This window comes from Bos grunniens, chromosome 12 (assembly GCF_055505025.1).
Source record: "Bos grunniens cultivar Pamir isolate PY7600 chromosome 12, Bosgru_T2T1.0, whole genome shotgun sequence".
Classification (NCBI taxonomy): domain Eukaryota; kingdom Metazoa; phylum Chordata; class Mammalia; order Artiodactyla; family Bovidae; genus Bos; species Bos grunniens.
Window position 1 is genome coordinate 75,892,039 of NC_141176.1, and position 20,702 is coordinate 75,912,740.

At 41.2% G+C, this 20,702-nt stretch overlaps 1 protein-coding gene across 4 annotated transcripts in view; it reads right to left on the reverse strand.

Moving 5' to 3' along the window:
• Nucleotides 1-20,702, reverse strand: part of LOC147361925 (ATP-binding cassette sub-family C member 4-like) — a 169,780-nt gene that overhangs the window by 73,800 nt on the left and 75,278 nt on the right. For all 4 annotated transcript variants that reach the window (XM_086330248.1, XM_086330245.1, XM_086330246.1 and 1 more), the window contains exons 14-19: nucleotides 18,855-18,951; nucleotides 11,831-12,043; nucleotides 10,334-10,474; nucleotides 9,543-9,580; nucleotides 9,064-9,158; nucleotides 5,549-5,695 (exon numbers count right to left, since the gene is read on the reverse strand). In XM_086330248.1, coding sequence (XP_086186374.1) covers nucleotides 5,549-5,695; nucleotides 9,064-9,158; nucleotides 9,543-9,580; nucleotides 10,334-10,474; nucleotides 11,831-12,043; nucleotides 18,855-18,951 — 731 coding nt within the window. The remainder of the gene's footprint in view (nucleotides 1-5,548; nucleotides 5,696-9,063; nucleotides 9,159-9,542; nucleotides 9,581-10,333; nucleotides 10,475-11,830; nucleotides 12,044-18,854; nucleotides 18,952-20,702) is intronic.

Genomic DNA, 20,702 nt, shown 5'->3' on the forward strand with positions numbered 1-20,702 from the left:
TACCCAGAAAAGGTGAGAGGCAAAGGGACTTGAGAACATGCATAAGCCCTGTGACAATGGCCTCAGCTCCCAGGAGGACCGCGGCTCCCATCCCCAGATATAGGACAGTCAGCATCCCTCCAGCTCCATGAGACACACATTTTCTTTTAATCGAGCCCTCCTCCTCTGAACTAACCTGGGTAGATTCTGCCACTAGAAGCCCAAAAGCCTGGACTAGAACAGTCATCACAGGTATATCAAGAGACCTGCTTACCAAAATTAGTCAGGGAAAAGACAAATTTCATTAAAGTTAAAATTTCAAATTGGTAAGTACCTTTTAAATAACAAAACTTACTTTAGTCATTTTACAGAACCTTTTTTATGAAGATAAGAGACTTCTGATATGTTTTTATTTGTTCTTTTAACTTATGGTTTATTATAGAATATTGAATATAGTTTCTTGTGCTATAGAACAGGATTATTTTAAACAAAATGCACACAAAATAAACACAATTTTTCTTGACAATCCAGATATAATATTTTGAACACCAATGAATGATTTAACTGGTTCTAAACATGGCAATGTCCCTTGGGGTTACTTACGGTTATTTAAAACGCACTCCAGCCCACCCATCCAACTATGATATTTTTTTTTTTTTTAAATTGTAATATTGTGCTTTCAGCTGACACATTTTGCTGTTGCCCAGCACCTGCCTCCAACCTCTGTTTCTCCATTTTTACATTTAGTGCTGAGGACTGAGGAGACCCTGCAACCCAGTGGGACCTAAAATAAAACCACATGCTCTCAGCAAAGATATAAGCAATTTTCATGTTTAAAGACATCCTGACACTTTTTGAAAATGAAGAACATGCTTCCAGATTCTGCCTGGAGTCTGGGTATTTCTCAGACCGCATCATAGTATAATCTATTTGGCTGTCTAACTACTTTTCAGGTTTATTAGTCTTGAGTTTACAGCTAGATTATACACCCTTTGTAAACATGGGCCACATTTCACATAAAATCTATAACAAAATGCAAAGTGCCAGGCAGGGTGGAGAGTGATCAATAGGATTTACTCATAAAACACCATAAACCCAGTGGCTTTCCAACTTTCTTTTTAAGATGGGAAACCTTCTGTGCAGATGGACTCTTATATAAAAACGTAAAACAAATATAAAAAATGATTATTTAAAATTGGTTCTTCATGAGGAGAGACTATGAGCCCTAGAATATACTCAGTGACCATTTTGTTACACATCAATCAGGGGACACAATTATTGGAAAGATTAATTCTGATCATTACAGAGTTCATCAACATCTAGTCATCTTCAATTTATAAATACATGGGGGAAACTACCAGTTAGCAGAAGATTCCTGTGGATCCAAGTGAAGTTAGCCTCTTACAGAGTTATCGCTCAGTCGCATCTGACTCTTTGCAATCCCATGGACCATAGTCCACCAAGCTCCTCTGTCCCTGGGATTCTCCAGCCAAGAATACTGGAGTGGGTTGCCATTCCCTTATCCAGGAGATCTTATTGACTCAGGGATCGAACGTGAGTCTCTCACATTACAGGCAGATTCTTTACTGTCTGAGCCATCAGAGAAGTCCACTCAGAGTTATTGAAGTTAGCTTCTTGTAAATCACCAAATGTCCACTGTAAAACTACAGAGTAAATTTCACTGAAGAGGATGTTTACATTCAACAATCTCACATTTTCATTAAGTTTTCATTACCATTTTAGGTAAACCTCAAAGAATAGGCACATGTCAGAATTGTGTGATCCTAGAAATGGATGGGAAATGAAAGACAGTAACACACAGCCTGTCTCAGGTAGAGATTCATTGTAAGAAGGTCCTTCCTAATGAACAATCTAACTTAATGTTAGGTAACACAGCCAAGGAGATACCCCTCGTCCAAGGTAAGGAGCAATGGCTGCACTTTGCTAGAGCAGCCGTGAAGAGATACTCCATGTCCAAGGTAAGAGAAACCCAAGTAAGATGGTAAGTGTTGCAAGAGGACATCAGAGGGCAAACACACTGAAACCATACTCACAGAAAACTAGTCAATCTAATCACTCTAGGACCACAGCCTTAGCCATGCCCGTGGGGCAACCCAAGATGGGCGGGTCATGATGGAGAGAGAATGTGGTCTACTGGAGAAGGGAATGGCAAACCACTTCAGTACTCTTGCCTTGAGAACCCAATGAACAGTATGAAAAGGCAAAATGATAGGATACTGAAAGAGAAACTCCCCAGGTCAGTAGGTGCCCAATATGCTACTGGAGATCAAAGGAGAAATAACTCCAGAAAGAATGAAGAGATGGAGCCAAAGCAAAAACAATACCCAGCTGTGGATGTGACTGGTGATAGAAGCAAGGTCTGATGCTGTAAAGAGCAATATTGCATAGGAACCTGGAATGTCAGGTCCATGAATAAAGGCAAATTGCAAGTGGTCAAACAGAAGATGGCAAGAGTAAATGTCAACATTCTAGGAATCAGCGAACTGAAATGGACTGGAATGGGTGAATTTAACTCAGATGACCATTATATCTACTACTGCAGGCAGGAATCCCTCAGAAGAAATGGAGTAGCCATCACGGTCAACAAAAGAGTCCAAAATGCAGTACTTGGATGCAATCTCAAAAACGACAGAATGATCTCTGTTCGTTTCCAAGGCAAACCATTCAATATCACAGTAATCCAAGTCTATGCCCCAACCAGTAACACTGAAGAAGCTGAAGTTGAATGGTTCTATGAAGACCTACAAGACCTTTTAGAACTAACACCCAAAAAAGATGTCCTTTTCATTATAGGCGACTGGAATGCAAAAGTAGGAAGTAAAGAAACACCTGGAGTTACAGGCAAATTTGACCTTGGAATACAGAATGAAGCAGGGCAAAGACTAATAGAGTTTTGCCAAGAAAATGCACTGGTCATAGCAATCACCCTCTCCCAACAACCCAAGAGAAGACTCTACACATGGACATCACCAGATAGTCAACACTGAAATCAGATTGATTATATTCTTTGCAGCCAAAGATGGAGAAGCCCTATACAGTCAGCAAAAACAAGACCAGGAGCTGACTGTGGCTCAGTCCATGAACTCCTTATTGCCAAATTCAGACTTAAATTGAAGAAAGTAGGGAAAACCACTAGACCATTCAGGTATGACCTAAATCAAATCCCTTATGATTATACACTGGAACTGAGAAATAGATTTAAGGGCCTAGATCTGATAGATAGAGTGCCTGATGAACTATGGAATGAGGTTCATGACATTGTATTGGAGACAGGGATCAAGACCATCCCCATGGAAAAGAAATGCAAAAAAGGAAAATGGCTGTCTGGGGAGGCCTTACAAATAGCTGTGAAAAGAAGAGAAGCGAAAACCAAAGGAGAAAAGGAAAGATATAAACATCTGAATGCAGAGTTCCAAAGAACAGCAAGAAGAGATAAGAAAGCCTTCCTGAGCGATCAATGCAAAGAAATAGAGGAAAACAACAGAATGGGAAAGACTAGAGATCTCTTCAGGAAAATCAGAGGTACCAAAGGAATATTTCATGTAAAGATGGGCTCAATAAAGGTCAGAAATGGTATGGACCTAACAGAAGCAGGAGATATTAAGAAGAGGTGGCAAGAATACACAGAAGAACTGTACAAAAAAGATCTTCATGACCCAGATAATCACGATGGTGTGATCACTAACCTAGAGCCAGACATCCTGGAATGTGAAGTCAAGTGGGCTTTAGAAAGCATCACTATGAACAAAGCTAGTGAAGGTGATAGAATTCCAGTTGAGCTATTCTGAATCCTGAAAGATGATGCTGTGAAAGTGCTGCACTCAATATGCCAGCAAATCTGGAAAATTCAGCAGTGGCCACAGGACTGGAAAAGGTCAGTTTTCATACCAATCCTAAAGAAAAGCAATGCCAAAGAATGCTCAAACTACCACACAATTGCACTCATCTCACATGCTAGTAAAGTAATGCTCAAAATTCTCCAAGCCAGGCTCCAGCAATATGTGAACCGTGAACTTCCAAATGTTCAAGCTGGTTTTAGAAAAGGCAGAGGAACCAGAGATCAAATTGCCAACATCCACTGGATCATGGAAAAAGCAAGAGAGTTCCAGAAAAACATCTATTTATGCTTTATTGACTATGCCAAAGCCTTTGACTGTGAGGATCACAATAAACTGTGGAAAATTCTGAAAGAGATGGGAATACCAGACCACCTGATCTGCCTCTTGAGAAATCTGTATGCAGGTCAGGAAGCAACAGTTAGAACTTGACATGGAACAACGGACTGGTTCCAAATAGGAAAAGATGTCAAGGCTGTATATTGTCACCCTGTTTATTTAACTTATATGCAGAGTACATCATGAGAAATGCTGGACTGGAAGAAACACAAGCTGGAACCAAGATTGCCGGGAGAAATATCAATAACCTCAGATATGCAGATGACACCACCCTTATGGCAGAAAGTGAAGAGGAACTCAAAAGCCTCTTGATGAAGGTGAAAGTGGAGAGTGAAAAAGTTGGCTTAAAGCTCAACATTCAGAAAACGAAGATCATGGCAACCGGTCCCATCACTTCATGGGAAATAGATGGGGAAACAATGGAAACAGTGTCAGACTTTATTTTTCTGGGCTCCAAAATCACTGCAGATGGTGACTGCAGCCATGAAATTAAAAGACGCTTACTCCTTGGAAGGAAAGTTATGACCAACCTAGATAGCATATTCCAAAGCAGAGACATTACTTTGCCAACAAAGGTTCATCTAGTCAAGGCTATGGTTTTTCCTGTGGTCATGTATGGATGTGAGAGTTGGACTGTGAAGAAAGCTGAGCACCAAAGAATGGATGCTTTTGAACTGTGGTGTTCGAGAAGACTCTTAAGAGTCCCTTGGACTGCAAGGAGATCCAACCAGTCCATTCTGAAGGAGATCAGCCCTGGGATTTCTTTGGAAGGAATGATGCTAAAGCTGAAACTCCAGTACTTTGGCCACCTCATGCGAAGAGTTGACTCATTGGAAAAGACTCTGATGCTGTGAGGGATTAGGGGCAGGAGGAGAAGGGGACGACAGAGGATGAGATGGCTGGATGGCATCACTGACTTGATGGACGTGAGTCTGGGTGAACTCCGGGAGCTGGTGATGGACAGGGAGGCAGTGATGGACAGGGAGGCCTGGTGTGCTGCAGTTCATGGGGTCGCAAAGAGTCGGACATGACTGAGCGACTGATCTGATCTGATCTGAACACAGCCATCATTTTAGCAACCAGTCAACACTGATTTATGTTTGCATCAACTGTAGTGTGTTTCATATGCCTCTGCAAAGTGAACATTCATTTATCTTTCCACATATACATGAACTGGAATAAAAGTTTATATGCTTCTATATTGAGATTTTCCCTGGTAGAAGAAGACATCAGGAAAGCCTTTTGTAGAAGATGGATCAACATGCACAGTGATTTTCTTCTAAGAATCTCCTCCAGTTTCAAACATCAAATGTAACCAGGTACTAAATGCATTAACAAGACAGGTTTGCTAATAAGCTTGGTGTCTGACTTACCTATTGGATTTCTATCAAAGAACAATACTGGAGCTTTCAAAATAGACTCCAACATTTCATTGTGCAAAGTTTGTGAAGAATTAACAAGGACGTATATTAACAACATAGATCTCGCGATGCTGAAAAGGCCGGTAGCTACCATTAAACCTGAAATAAGAAACATCACTCAGAATATAAGATCTCTGCCTTTGCTTCAATGATGCTAAAACATGTTATGCACTTTATAAAGATATTATATGCTGTATTCTATAAATATAATTTATATGCAAATTTATATGTAGAATAGATGTGTATATATACAATAGATCCTATAAGAGTTTAATTTATAAGGAAGAATATAAAAATTACTATGTTTTCTCATTAAATAGAAACCACATGGGGAAAAGATCAGGTATAAGCTACAATTTCATTGTAGGCTTTCCTAATACAATTACAAGTTTTAATAAAAACTCAGAAGAAAGAAAATTATATCAATAAAAGTAGTTGATCTTCCATTGCTTCTATTTCAAATCTTACAAATTACATGTCCCACAATCTAAAATTGAGGAATGCTTTAGTATCAGCTTGAATTAACAGGGAATAGGAGAAATGATTTACTATTTCCTTGAATTTGTGTAAAGTAGCTATCTCCATGCCTAAATAGCTGTAAAGACTGTGAAAATATTGCATTAAGTTGCAAGCAGAAAATCTCACAAATAATTGCAAGAAAATACAAATTATATTTTAACATGACATAATAAACCTAAACAAGCAACTAATCTCTAAGTGTTTAATAGAAACATGAAGCATTTGGAAATGAACATAATCTTTTAAACATATTTTATTTAGTGACATAAATGAGTGCCCCCTATGCATATAATTTTTTTAATTTGTGGTTTTATGTATTTAACTAATTTTAATTGGAGGATAATTACAACATTGTGATGGCTTTTGCCATACATCAACATGAGTCAGCCACAGGTATACATGCATCCCCCTCAGCATATAAAAATGAAAATAGCCCTTCTAGAACTTCCCTGGTAGTGCAGTGGATAAAAATTCATCAGCTAATGCAAGGGATATAGGTTTACTCCCTGCACTGGGAAGATTACAGATGCCAGAGTAACTACTCTTGCGCCACAATTACTGAGCCCGCATGCTCTTGGGCCTGTGAGTCACAACTCCTGGGCCTGTGTGCTGCAACTACTGAAGCATATGAACCTAGAGCCTGTGCTCTGCAACAAGAGAAGCCACTGCAATTGGAAGCCCAAAACTGAAACTAAGAGTAGCCTCTGCTCGTGCTACTAGAGACAGCCTGCACAAAGCAATGAGGACTCAGTGGAGCCAAAATTAAAAGTATATATATATATTTTTTAATAGCCCTTCTTAAATCTCTTGAATTCACAATGCTAGAGTGGACATGACTTCTGTAAGAAGTATTCCATCCAGTACTTTTTTTTTCTCCTTCAGCTGACATATGACTTCAGCTCTGAAAGTTGCTCAAATTCCTGGATTCCATCTATGGGTATTTGTCTTATTCCACCATCCTATGTGAATGCATAATAGAATCCCTTCCTTACTTTTCTAAGTCCCCATATTCCACCAATTTAGAAGATAAACAACGAATGGATTTATGTTTCTTAGCAGGAGATCAATGTAATAAACACCAAATTTCAATGAGTGGGTTCTTATAAAGATATCACACTCTGTAGAAAGCTTGTATGAAGGTTTCCCATGGGAATATTAATATTTTAGATGAGACTTCCTTTAAAAAGTGTGTACTATATATATATACTGCTGCTGCTGCTGCTGCTAAGTCATGTCAGTCGTGTCTGACTCTGTGCGACCTCATAGACGGCAGCCCACCAGGCTCCCCTGTCCCTGGGATTCTCCAGACAAGAAACACTGGAGTGGGTTGCCATTTCCTTCTCCAATGCATGAAAGTGGAAAGTGAAAGGGAAGTCACTCAGTCATGTCCCACTCCTATCGACCCCATGGACTGCAGCCTACCAGGCTCCTCCATCAATGGGATTTTCCAGGCAAGAGTACTGGAGTGGGTGCCACTGCCTTCTCTGACTATATATATACTAAGCACTCTTTTGAAAGTAGAAAGCAGTGTTAATATAAGTCTGGCAAGCATCTAAGTTAATCACAGTTGCAGACACAATAAAATTGTGATCTCTAAGTAAGAAAGAGAAGGAGTCTTAATTCTCAGACACTGGATTTCCCCTACTTAGTTTCCCTCTTAAGCAATTTGTGAAGCTCAAGAGATGAGCAGTATGGTGAAGGGGAGCTTTGCATACCTGTGAAGAAATAATGCTCTTATCTGGGGGCCCATGCTGCCACAGGATTTTGCCCAAATTCAATAAAAGCCAAGGTTTATTTAGACAGAATTGAAACAATCTAAACCACAAAGTGAGGATCCGTTTCTAATTCCCTTGCGCATCCATATAGCCTAGTTGCTCAGTTGTGCCCAACTATTGCAACGCCACAGACTGTAGCCTGCCATGCTCCTCTGTCCATGGGATTCTTCAGGCAAGGATACTGGAGTGGGTTGCCATTTCCTGCTCCAGGGGATCTTTCTGACCTAGGAATCAAATTTGGGTCTCCTGCATTGCAGGCAGTCTCTTTACCAACTGAGCTATGAAGGGATAAGATTTAGCTAAAGCACCTACTAGAATACACAATAGCTACATATTTCCAGTGGCTGATTTTCTCAATATACAATCCTGGTGTAACTTCCAAAATCCAGTACTGAACAAATTAAGAGACTTCAGTCAACCTCTTTCTTCTAGTAGATCTAAAAATTAATTATTCTTTTTTTTAATTTTTAAAAATACTTTATTGCTAAAAAAACATTAACCATCATCTGAGCCTTCAGCGATTTAGGTCTTATTGCTGGTGGAGGATCTTGCCCCAGTGTTGATGGCTACTGACTGATTGGGGTGCTAGTTTCTGAGAAGGGGATGGCTATGGAAATTTCTTAAAATAAGACAGCAATGAAATTTGCCACATCTATTGACTCTTCCTTTCATGGACAATTTCTCTGTAGTATGCAATGCTGTTTGATAGCATTTTACCCACAGTTGAACATCTTTCAAAATTGGAGTCAATTCTCTCAAACCAGGCTTTGTCTTATCAATCAACTATGTCTATGTAATATTCTAGATTCTTTGCTGTCATTTCAATAGTCTTTACAGTATTTTCACCAGGAGCAGATTCCATCTCGGGAAACCCCTTTCTTTGCAATATTCTAGATTCTTTGCTGTCATTTCAATAGTCTTTACAGTATTTTCACCAGGAGCAGATTCCATCTCGGGAAACCCCTTTCTTTGCAAGTTTGCAAATATTGCAAGTTTGGTTCCAGACTACTACAATAAAGTGAATATGATAATAAGTATTCTAATTAATTCATGGAGAAACTGCAACTCAGACTTTTAACCCACTAAGATCTTACTGAATTACTCCTGGAAGCCCTAGTTGCTCACACAGGCTCATTGTAAGCACTTCAGATAGAGCAGATTACTCAGCTTTACCTGAATAAGTTCCTAAGTACCAGTCAGGATCAGGCATCACAATCATGTTTCCTTGTCCAAAGACCATGGCATATAGGGTACTCTTTCCATTCGCCCTATGGAATGGGAAAGAAAAAAAAAATAGTATGTTATAGATAGAATTTAGACAAACACACAAAAAATTGTCAATATTGGAGATGTGTTTCATGCTGAAAAATCATTCCCAGCTCATAATGTCCTGTGTCCATCTACCTTATAAAAATTCAATTTGAATCATGAGTTCTGGTTCGCAAAATTGTCTGTGAGGAAGCTCCTGAGGGTCAGACACAGAGACCATGGGAGGGTCATATGCCATCAGCAGGAACTTTAGTTTTTCTTTAGGGAAACAACGTGAGGGTCAGAGAAAGAGACTGAACAAACCCCACCTCCCTATCCCAACTGGGAAAGTGACGCTTCATGTAGATTTCACAGCACTTTGGGTCAGACCAGGAATCACTCACCAGTCTGCAAGCCACCAATCTTGCAGGAAATAGGCAACCTGGAGCAGAAAACAACAGTCACTCATACACTGATATTACTGAACCCTCACACCCTGCTCACTAGGATGGGGGATGGAAAGACTCCAGAACACAGAGACGGTTCTTCTGGCTCAGGTCTGTGCCAAGCCCCACACCCCAGATGACCACAGGTCAGGGAGGGCATGCTACATTTTAAAACCTTTAAAAGATACCCCCTTTTCCCTAGAAAACTTTGCTCTCCACATATAATGTATTTCAATGCAAATCCAAGTGGACTGCAAAATGCAACAGTACAAATATTGGGATTCTTCCAAGGGAAAAAGCTTGACAGGTACAGCAATGATCAGTTTTCAGTGTCAGCTTGGTGAGGTCAGTCTCCAGTGATTCAACCAAACACCCATCTAGATGTTGTTGTGAAGTGTGTTGTGGATGTGGTTCACACCCATCATCAGAACTTCAGTAGAGGAGATCACCCTAAACACTGTGATGGCCTCATCCAGTCAGATAAAGGCCTTAAGAGCAAAACTCAATCCTTCCTATTCCCGGAGGAAGAAGAAATTCTGCCTCAAGACAGCAGAGTCAGGTCCTGCCTAAGGTTCCAGGCTGCAGGCCTGCTTTTCTGATTTCAGGTTCACCTAGCAAGATCCCACAACCTCACGAAGCCTTGGAAACATATCTCTTAATATACATATTAAAAATAATAAAATAAACATGGTTTGAATTAGCACATAGGTATCAAGCTGAAAGCACAAACCAAAATAAATGTTATTTACCTGAGCTGCAACATTTATTAGAATAAGGAAAACGATGATGAACCAGTGAGCACCAGCTCTGAAGCAATTTTTGTAGATCTTAAAACCAACCATTCCTATCGAACTGCTCTCCAGTGATGGTATAGCCTGTATATTCTCAGTCTGGGAGGGGAAAATGGCAATGAGAGACAAAATTTTAAATAATGAACCCCCAAGTTTCAAAAGTTAAACAATGCCATCCATTGCAAAGGTATAGGAAAATGGATTCATCTCATACAGTTGCAGGAGTGCAAGATGGCACACCTCCTACAGAGCAGGATATGGGAATATCTAGTGAAAAATGTGTACATTGACCCTCGGATCCAGCCATCCTATTCCTAAGAATCTATTAGAAACAAAGAAACATGATTCACATAAAGTTATTCATTGTTGAAGGGCTTTGCTTGAAGTTGATCATGACTCTCAGCACATGCACACTATACTTGATTCAAGTATAAGTGCAGAAGCTTGTTCCAAAATAATACACAAAATTATATGGAGCTAATGTATACTTCTAGATTATTTGTGTCACTCAAGAATGGAAACATAAAATGTACCTGGGCCTCAAAATATTAACCTAATACAGTAAACTGAGTTCACATAGAGAATTGGAGTAATGTGAGTTTGGATCTCAGGGGACAAGCATGGGATCAGAATTTATTTGGTTCCTGAAATTTAGAGAGTGATTCCTGAGTGTAGGGATGTGAGGAAGACTAATCTGAACACTTATCAGAATCATCCAGGCTCTTAGGTCCGGATAGTGAGGATTTGTATATAGAGGAATACCTGTGTATGTTTTTAAGGAAGATCTAGTGTGTTTCTGTCTGGAGGACTTAAGATGCATTATAGAGTCATAGGAGCCTAGGATGTCCTCTGCTCTGTCCTGATCACTGAAAATTGAAGGTGGGTGAGATGTGGTTCTCAGTCTTGAAGGATAAGAAAGGAAGATGGGAACTAACTCCAAAGTGTCTGCTGAGTGATGGGTCCTTTGCACAGGCTACCTCTGGCCTATCATAAACCATCTGATGATGGAGCAAAATACTACTATTAGTCACCTGCAGGGCCAGAACATTCCTACCTATAGGAAAAGTAGCTGATTCAGTGTGGTCACAGAAGGACTCACTCTAAGGGGGTCTTCACATTAAACCTCTGGATGTATAAGGGAAGTTGGAGGCCACCAGAGTAAATAGGATATAAACTACAGTAAATTGAAGGGTTTTCACATCATTATGAGCCACATAAGCTCATGAAGTCATAGCAGTACACCTGCTGCTGGTCTCCATAAGATCCTCCATCCTACACCCAAGGGAGAACCCCAAGCAGGGAGCAATTTAATTCTACCAAGTCCATGGAATAAGGTCTTGGAAACTTAGGATCTACTTTGGGACAAACAAAGATGTCATGAGAGAAGAAGACTGAAGGTCCATGAGGCCACCAAGAAGAGACAGACTAGGGCATGTTGCAGGATGAGAAACTCACATCTTTGTCTTCTGGAGTTGCATCTTTCAATGAGGGGCTGGAAGACTGTAGTGACTGAACTGAAGACTCAGAGGAGGACCAGTTCCTCAGAGTGGGAGTTCCTGGACCTGGAGATGGTTCAGCCTCCTCATCCTCGTTTGTCAAAAGGATATCTTCAAAATCTATCCCAGGTTTTGGAAATTCAGCATAAATTCCCTTTTGCACCATTCTTCCCTAAAATAAAGAATTTGAGAGGAATACATTTGCATTTGAAAATATTAATGTGGTCTAAATACTAATCAAGAAAAGTTAACTGGGTTTAAATTACAATTTTCCTAAGAAAATAATCCTTAGGAATGGAATTCTGGCTGACAATTCTAGTTTGGTTCAACTCAACACAGAACTGAGCATTCTGTTCTCTGAAAAAACCTGTGTTAGGTATTGAGGAATATGAAAGAAATGAGTGCTTGTGTGTTAAAATGTAGGCCATTAATATAGTTACCCTGGGCACGTACGAAAGTAAGAAGCATGGAGGTTGGTGTGAGGATCAGCAAAGTCTCTATAGACAACATGGGAATTGAGAGAAGCCTTGTGTGAGAAAAAGAATTTTAAAAAACAGTCAACTGGGAAGGATATTCTAGGAAAGGAACTTAAATCTAACCCAGAGGTGGACACAAGCACATCTCCATAGGTAAGGGTCATTCATCAAACATTCATTGACCACTGTCACTGTCATAATATCATGTGTCCACCTGGAATAGGATGTATAGGAACCAGCTCTGGACAGAGAACCCATGAGCTGTGTCTTCATGGTCTTTACACTATCCCACACACTCAGGAAGTTCCAAACTGAAAATTCAATATTTTACCTTATAAAATAGCTCATAAACAAGGAGGCCATGAGATTGGTGGCTCTAATGTTTTGGAAGCCCATGCCAGTAAACCAAAACCTAAACTACAATCCATGCACTCAGAGCCAAGAAAAATTAAGAACAACCAATCATAAGAAGCCAACACAACTTCCCTAAATCAGGCAACTAGCAAAGCTATGGCCAATCTAATGTTCTTTGAACATATGTGGTACATCATTGCGGTTTCCCTCTCTTACAAAGTTATAGAAAATAATGTGCAAAGTTTTCACTATTTCTGACTCCATGAATCAAAACTCGGCTGATTCACTTAGAGGCAAACAAAATATTAGGCAAAATCCCAGGATGAAAAACTAACCAAAGGAGGGCATGTCTGGCTGAGGCAGGTCAGGTGGAAAGAAGGTGGCCCAGCATCCTCACTGGTAGCCCTGTCAATCCACACTCTGATGTGGTGCCTTGGGAGAAAACCAATGAAGCCTTTGGGCAACATCTGATACTGCAGAGTTAGTTATTCATGATGCACTGTGTCTTGTTCTACTTGGGAGGAAAAAGTCATCAGATCAGATCAGTCATTCAGTCGTGTCCGACTCTTTGCGACCCCATGAATCACAGCACGCCAGGCGTCCCTGTCCATCACCAACCCCCGGAGTACACGCAGACTCATGTCCATCGAGTCAGTGATGCCATCCAGCCATCTCATCCTCTGTCGTCCCCTTCTCCTCTTGCCCCCAATCCCTCCCAGCATCAGAGTCTTTTCCAAACAGTCAACTCTTCACATGAGGTGGCCAAAGTATTGGAGTTTCAGCTTTAGCATCATTCCTTCCAAAGAAATCCCAGGGCTGATCTCCTTCAGAATGGACAGGTTGGATCTCCTTGCAGTCCAAGGGACTCTCAAGAGTCTTCTCCAGCACCACAGTTCAAAAGCATCCATTCTTCAGCACTCAGCTTTCTTCACAGTCCAACTCTCACATCCATACATGACCACAGGAAAAACCATAGCCTTGACTAGACGAAACTTTGTTGGCAAACTAATATCTCTGCTTTTGAATATGCTCTCTAGGTTGGTCATAACTTTCCTTCCAAGGAGTAAGTGTCTTTTAATTTCATGGCTGCAGTCACCATCTGCAGTGATTTTGGAACCCAGAAAAATAAAGTCTGACACTGTTTCCACTGTTTCCCCATCTATTTCCCATTAAGTGATGGGACCAGATGCCATAATCTTCGTTTTATGAATGTTGAGCTTTAAGCCAACTTTTTCACTCTCCACTTTCACCTTCATCAAGAGGCTTTTTAGTTCCTCTTCACTTTCTGCCACAAGGGTGGTGTCATCTGCATATCTGAGGTTATTGATATTTCTCCCGACAATCTTGATTCCAGCTTGTGTTTCTTCCAGCCCAGCGTTTCTCATGATGTACTCTGCATATAAGTTAAATCAGCGGGGTGACAATATACAGCCTTGATGAACTCCTTTTCCTATTTGGAACCAGTCTGTTGTTCCATGTTCAGTTCTAACTGTTGCTTCCTGACCTGCATACAAATTTCTCAAGAGGCAGATCAGGTGGTCTGGTAATCCCATCTCTTTCAGAATTTTCCACAGTTTATTGTGATCCACACAGTCAAAGGCTTTGGCATAGTCAATAAAGCAGAAATAGATGTTTTTCTGGAACTCTCTTGCTTTTTACATGATCCAGCGGATGTTGGCAATTTGATCTCTGGTTCCTCTGCCTTTTCTAAAACCAGCTTGAACATCAGGAAGTTCAAGGTTCACATATTGCTGAAGCCTGGCTTGGAGAATTTTAGGCATTACTTTAGTAGCGTGTGAGATGAGTGCAATTGTGAGGTAGTTTGAGCATTCTTTGGCATTGCCTTTCTTTGAGATGGGAATGAAAACTGACCTTTTCCAGTCCTGTGGCCACTGCTGAGATTTCCAAATTTGCTAGCATAATGAGTGCAGCAGTTTCACAGCATCATCTTTCAGGATTTGGAATAGCTCAACTGGAATTCTATCACCTTCACTAGCTTTGTTCATAGTGATGCTTTCTAAGGCCCACTTGACTTCACATTCCAGGATGTCTGGCTCTAGGTGAGTGATCACAGCATCGTGATTATCTGGGTTGTGAAGATCTTTTTTGTACAGTTCTTCTGTGTATTCTTGCCATCTCTTCTTAATATCTTATGCTTCTGTTAGGTCCATACCATTTCTGTCCTTTATCGAGCTTATCTTTGCATGAAATATTCCTTTGGTATCTCTTATTTTCTTGAAGAGATCTCTAGTCTTTCCCATTCTGTTGTTTTCCTCTATTTCTTTGAGTCATACACCTTTTCAAAATGAGATTAACAGTTTCTATTTGTATCTGTAAGATGCAAGAGGAAATGACTAGTGTTAAAAATATAGCAATTTGACTCAGCAGCCGAGGACTAACAATTCTGAAGGGTTTAAGGGGTAGCCATCCACTCTCTGCTGTTAGAAAGGGACTAGACAAACAGGAAGGATAGACTCCAACTCATCCAGGGGTGCTCACCAGTGGACAAATCATTCCAATAGTACTAAATGTGGGGATGGTGTCATCAATAGAAGCAATCAGAGAATACCAAAACATCTAGGGATGAGCTAAATAATGTTGAGGTTTTACAAACTACTATCACTCCCTCTGGAGAAGGCAATGGCACCCTACTCCAGTACTCTTGCTTGGAAAATCCCGTGGATGGAGGAGCCTGGTAGGCTGCAGTCCATGGGGTCGCGAAGAGTCGGACACAACTGAGCGACTTCACTTTGACTTTTCACTTTCATGCATTGGAGAAGGGAATGGCAGCCCACTTCAGTATTCTTGCCTAGAGAATCCCAGGGATGGGGGAGCCTGGTGGGCTGCCGTCTATGGGGTCGCACAGAGTCGGACACGACTGAAGTGACTTAGTAGCAGCAGCAACTATCACTCTCTCTGTACATGGAATTAACTGCTTTCAAGCCTGAGAAATCGGAAACCCCTATTGCTGGAGGAGTGGAAAAGAGTCAACACATGGAACTGCTTCTAGAGAAGTAGAGGTGCTATATTTTAATAATCTAACTTGGAGCAGAAATTCACCTCATAAGTGAGAAATCTGACTAAGGCCTGTTGGAACAGACATGGGTTAACAAAGGAGATGCTGAGGTACAGAGGCAAACAAGCCAAGGACTGAAGCATCAAACAACCACTAGGTCTGAAAACTTCTAATCTTCAGCCCACCCTCAATTACATCAAGTGCAGTGGATTGCATGGTGTCCCCCTAAAAAGATATGATCAAGCCCTAAATATGACACCGGTGAATGCCAGGGTCTAGCCCCAGCTGATCCAGGGAGTTCGAAGCGGGGACGGCATAGGCGAGGATCAGGATACAATAGCTTCAATTAGATATTAATTAGAGATATAAAGAGCAATAGAATGAGGATAGCTCAGTAGGAAAATTCAGTGGAGAAAAGAGGCTGAGTAGCTTGGTTTACGTGGGAGACCAATAAAACTTCAAGACAAGAAGCTTGCACCACTTACGTAGGCTGCAGGCGTCCTTCCGTTCTCCCGAAGGAGAGAAGACACTGAGGCCTCCTCAGTCGGATCTTAGAAGCCCAGGCAAAATTAGTAAGCTTGGTGGGTTCCATGCTCCAGATGGAGACTCAGCCAGAGTGAGAGAGAGAGCAACATGGGCAGACCAGTCTTTCGAGGAACTGATCCCAATCCTTTATTTTCCATGGTCTACTTTTATACACTGAGATGTTATGCAAAAGTCACGCAGGGTCAGCTGTCCTGACTTTTATCAAAGTCAGGTGCTTCATACAAATGTATATAGAGGTCTTAGGAGTGTTACATTATCTTCTGGCCAGGGGGCCTGCTGACAATTTATGACCCTCTCCTTTTGACAGCGGTCAGTCAACCAGGACACTTATTTCTCCAGGGGTGATTATTCTTAAAACAGACGCCACCCAAACAAAGTTACATTCCTATAGGGTGAGGGTGTAGTGGGTTTTAGTTAAGGAAAGAATTTACTTAGCCTAAGGTCTATTGTGATTTATATCAAAGGTTAGTACTTATTTCTTCTATATATTCATTAATGTGTGTAAGGGCAGGGGATGTGGAGTCTTAGCAACAAACATTGGCTCAACAAATGAAAAACCCTTCACCAATACAATTTCTAATCAGCCCATTATACTTATACTAATAGTTTTCTAACTTTTCTAAGGAACCTGTTTTTAGAAGGTTTAAAGCATCTCGTGCCTCTCATAGTTGGGAGGCTGTGAGCAATCACATGTGGCCAGGCGAGCCTGTCAGGCAGGCTAGAGAACCTTCAGAGGAGTTTGTAGGTTGAAACACTCCTATTACACCCAGGAATTATTATTAACTGGAGCTCTAAGTTAACTCCTTCTCCAAAAGAGGTGGTGGGGGACAGCCTCCATAAAGTCAGAGGTGTAGGTGAGAGCACAAGGTAGCAAAGTAGGCAGACTCTGGTTATGGGGGTAGATGCTCGAGGATTTCCAGGGGGACTCCTGAGGCTCGATCCCGCCTTTGCGTATGTCGCGCCTCCTTCCTCATGACCTTTGCCATGGGCGGAGTGCCTCACGCCGGCCCCAACAGATGAACATGACATTATTTAATGGAAACAGTCTGTGTAGATGTGATGAAGTTAAGATGAGGTAACACTGGAGCAGAGCAACCCTAAATTCAGTGTGACTGACATTCTTATGAGAAGAGAAGAGACCCAGACTGACATGGGGACAATGGCCATTTGACAAGAGAGACAGAGACCACAATGCTGCTGCTGGAAGCCAAGGAACACAAGGAAGGCCGGCGAATGCCAGAGGCTGGAATGAAGGGTTGTCCCCTGGAGCCTTCAGGGGGAACACACTCCTGCCACACCTGGATTTGGGACCCATAGCCTCTAGAACAGGGAGACAATAAACTTCTATTGTATTAAGTCACCCCGTTTGTGGTGCTTTGTTACAGTAGCTCTAGAAACTGACATCCTAGCCTGAGCCTGTATTTCTGCCTTCCCAACATTACTAAGATTTCAAATTGCTTCTGCTGTTGCTCCCCCAGCAAACATGGAAAGAATCTTTTAAATCCCACATCAGACCACCTCCCTCCTCTGCTCTGGACCATCCAACGGCTTTAATTCCACTTCCAGGCCTGCTGCCCACTGCTTGGAAACCAGCTCCCTCCTGTCCCCCTGCTCACTCTCCTCAGACATGCTGGTCTTCCTGCCATTCCTCCAAACTGCCAGGTCAGCTCCTTCCTTAGGACCCCTTGCCTCAGATCCGCTTCCCCAGGTGACTCCATGGCTCCCACCTTCATGTCACTCAGAGCCCATGAGGCACCAGATCCTTAGGGAGGTAGCCAGGATGTCACATCTTCCCCTTAAGAACAGGAGCCCCATAAAAGCAAGGCCTTGTCCTCCTGCTGCACAGGCTCCCACACGTTTCAGGCACATAGAGACCTAGGCAGGAATACCAGCAACGGGCAACACCAGCAGAGTGGGCATCTCTGACCAGGGTGCTCAGCACACAACCTCGCTTCTAGTGCTAATGGAAGATGATCTTCAGGCAAACTGCACATGACATCACATGTGTACAAACAGGTCTTAGTATTTCTAATTTCCAAATACTAATATACTTTGACTTAATTTGTGGAAAGTGAAAGTGAAGTCACTCAGTCGTGTCTGACTCTTTGCAACCCCTTGGACTGTAGCTTACCAGGCTCCTCTGTCCATGGGATTTTCAAGGCAATAGTACTGGAGTAGATTGCCATTTCCTTCTCCAGGGGATGTTCCCAACCCAAGGATCAAACCTGGGTCTCCTGCATGGTAGACAGACACTTTACCTTCTGAGCCAAATTTGTGGAAGAGGAAATAAATGTTCTAAATAAAATAGCATCATTATCTTTAAAAAAAGTTTCACTAGAAGTGATAATTCAGTGATTCTTCAGTAGCACTTTAATATACTTTAGGCTTTATGTGGCTTAGAGTGACATTTCTACAGGTCTTTTTATTCATCCTCAAAGATATGAATATCACCAGTTCTCAGAAGAAGGGGATATAACTGAGGGAGAAGAGGGTGTTTATCACATATCCAAGGAGAGTGATCTGCTTGGAGGATCTGGCCTTCAATACATCTGAGTGTGAGCAAGCTCCACAGACTTCTAGAAATTACTTACATCTTTCAGTATCAGAATCTGAGTTGCATCTTCTAGGTATTGCAAGTGATGCGTCACTAGAATTGTGATCTTCTCACTCAAGAGTTGACAAATACACCTACAAATGTAAAAGGTACAGTATGAACAAAACACATTAATCGGGGTGCTCACAACTGAAAATTCGTAAATTGAAAACATGAGACAAAGACAAGACAGCCCTCAAAAATCTGTAAATACCAAATAAAACAAATTAAACACAAATATTTAAGTTGATGCAAAACTAACTTCAGTTTTTGCATTGTTGAAATTTGTCATTTGATATCAGAATACATTCTAAATAAATATAGTTATGTTAAACATCATTTTAATGCTTATTTCTCACTTTATGTTTCTTTGATAATGACTTATTACTTGCTATTTATTTTATACTTCTTTAAACTATGGAAATGATGTTAGACAAAAAGCAAATCCAAGCGAGTTTCTTATTTGAGTTCAAAATGGGTTGCAAAGCAGTGGAGACAACTCACAATATCAACAACCCATTAGACCTAGGAACTGCTAAAGAATGTACAGCACAGTAGTGGTCAAGAAGTTTTGCAAAGGAGATGAGAGCCTTGAAGTTTAGGAGCATAGAGGCTGGCCACAGAAATTGACAACCACCAACTGAGAGCAATCATCAAAGCTAACCCTCTTACAACTACACAAGAAGTTAGGGAAGAACTCAAAATCAACCATCCACAGTTGTTTGGCATTTGAAGCAAACTGGGAAAGGTGAAAAAGCTCAAGAAGTAGGTACCTCATGAGCTGATCAAAAATATTGTTCTGAAGTGTCATCTTCTCTTATTCTATGCAATAGCAATGAACCATTTCTCAGTCAAAGTGGGATGTGCGACAAAATGTGGATTGTATATAACTGGTGATGACCAGCTCAGTGGTTGAACTAGGAGCTCCAAAGCACTTCCCAAAGCCAAATTTGAATCAGAAAAATTGTGATCACTGTTTGGTGGTCTGCTGCCTGTCTGATATACTACAATTTTCTGAATCCCAGTGAAACCATTACATCTGAGAAATACGCTCAGTAAATCGATGAGACGCACTGAAAACAGTAATGTCTGCAGTACTGATCAACAGAAAGGGCCCAGTTCTTCTCCATGACAATGCTCAACTGCACATCACATTACCAACACTTCAAAGTTGAACAAATTGGTCTATGAAGTTTTGCTTCATCTGCTATATGCAGATGACCCCTCACCAACTGACTACCACTTCTTCAAGCATCTTGACAACTTTTTGCAGGGAAAGTGCTTCCACAACTGGTAGGAAGCAGACAATGCATTCCAAGAGTTCATCAAATCCTAAAGCACAGATTTTTATGCTACAAGAATAAACAAACATATTTCTCATTGGCAAAAATGTGTTGAGTGTTTTGTTGTTGCTGCTGTTCAGGTGTTCAGTTGTGACTGACTCTTTGTACCCCTTTGGACTGAAGCACGCCAGGCTTCCCTGACCTTCACCATCTCCCGGAGCTTGCTCAAACGCATGTCCACTGAGTTGGTGATGCCATCTAACCATCTCGTCCTCTGTCATCCCATTTTCCTCTTCCCTTCAATCTTTCCCAGCATCAGAATCTTTTCTAATGAGTCATCTCTTCATACCAGGTTGTCAAAGAATTGGAGCATCAGTCCTTCCAATGAATATTCAGGACTGATTTCCCTTAGGATTGACTGATTTGACTCACAAGAGTCTTCTCCAACACCACAGTTCAAAAGCATCAATTCTTTGGCACTCAACTTTCTTTATGGTCTGAATTTCACATCCATACATGACTACTGGAAAAACCATAGCTTTGACGATACAAACCATTATTGG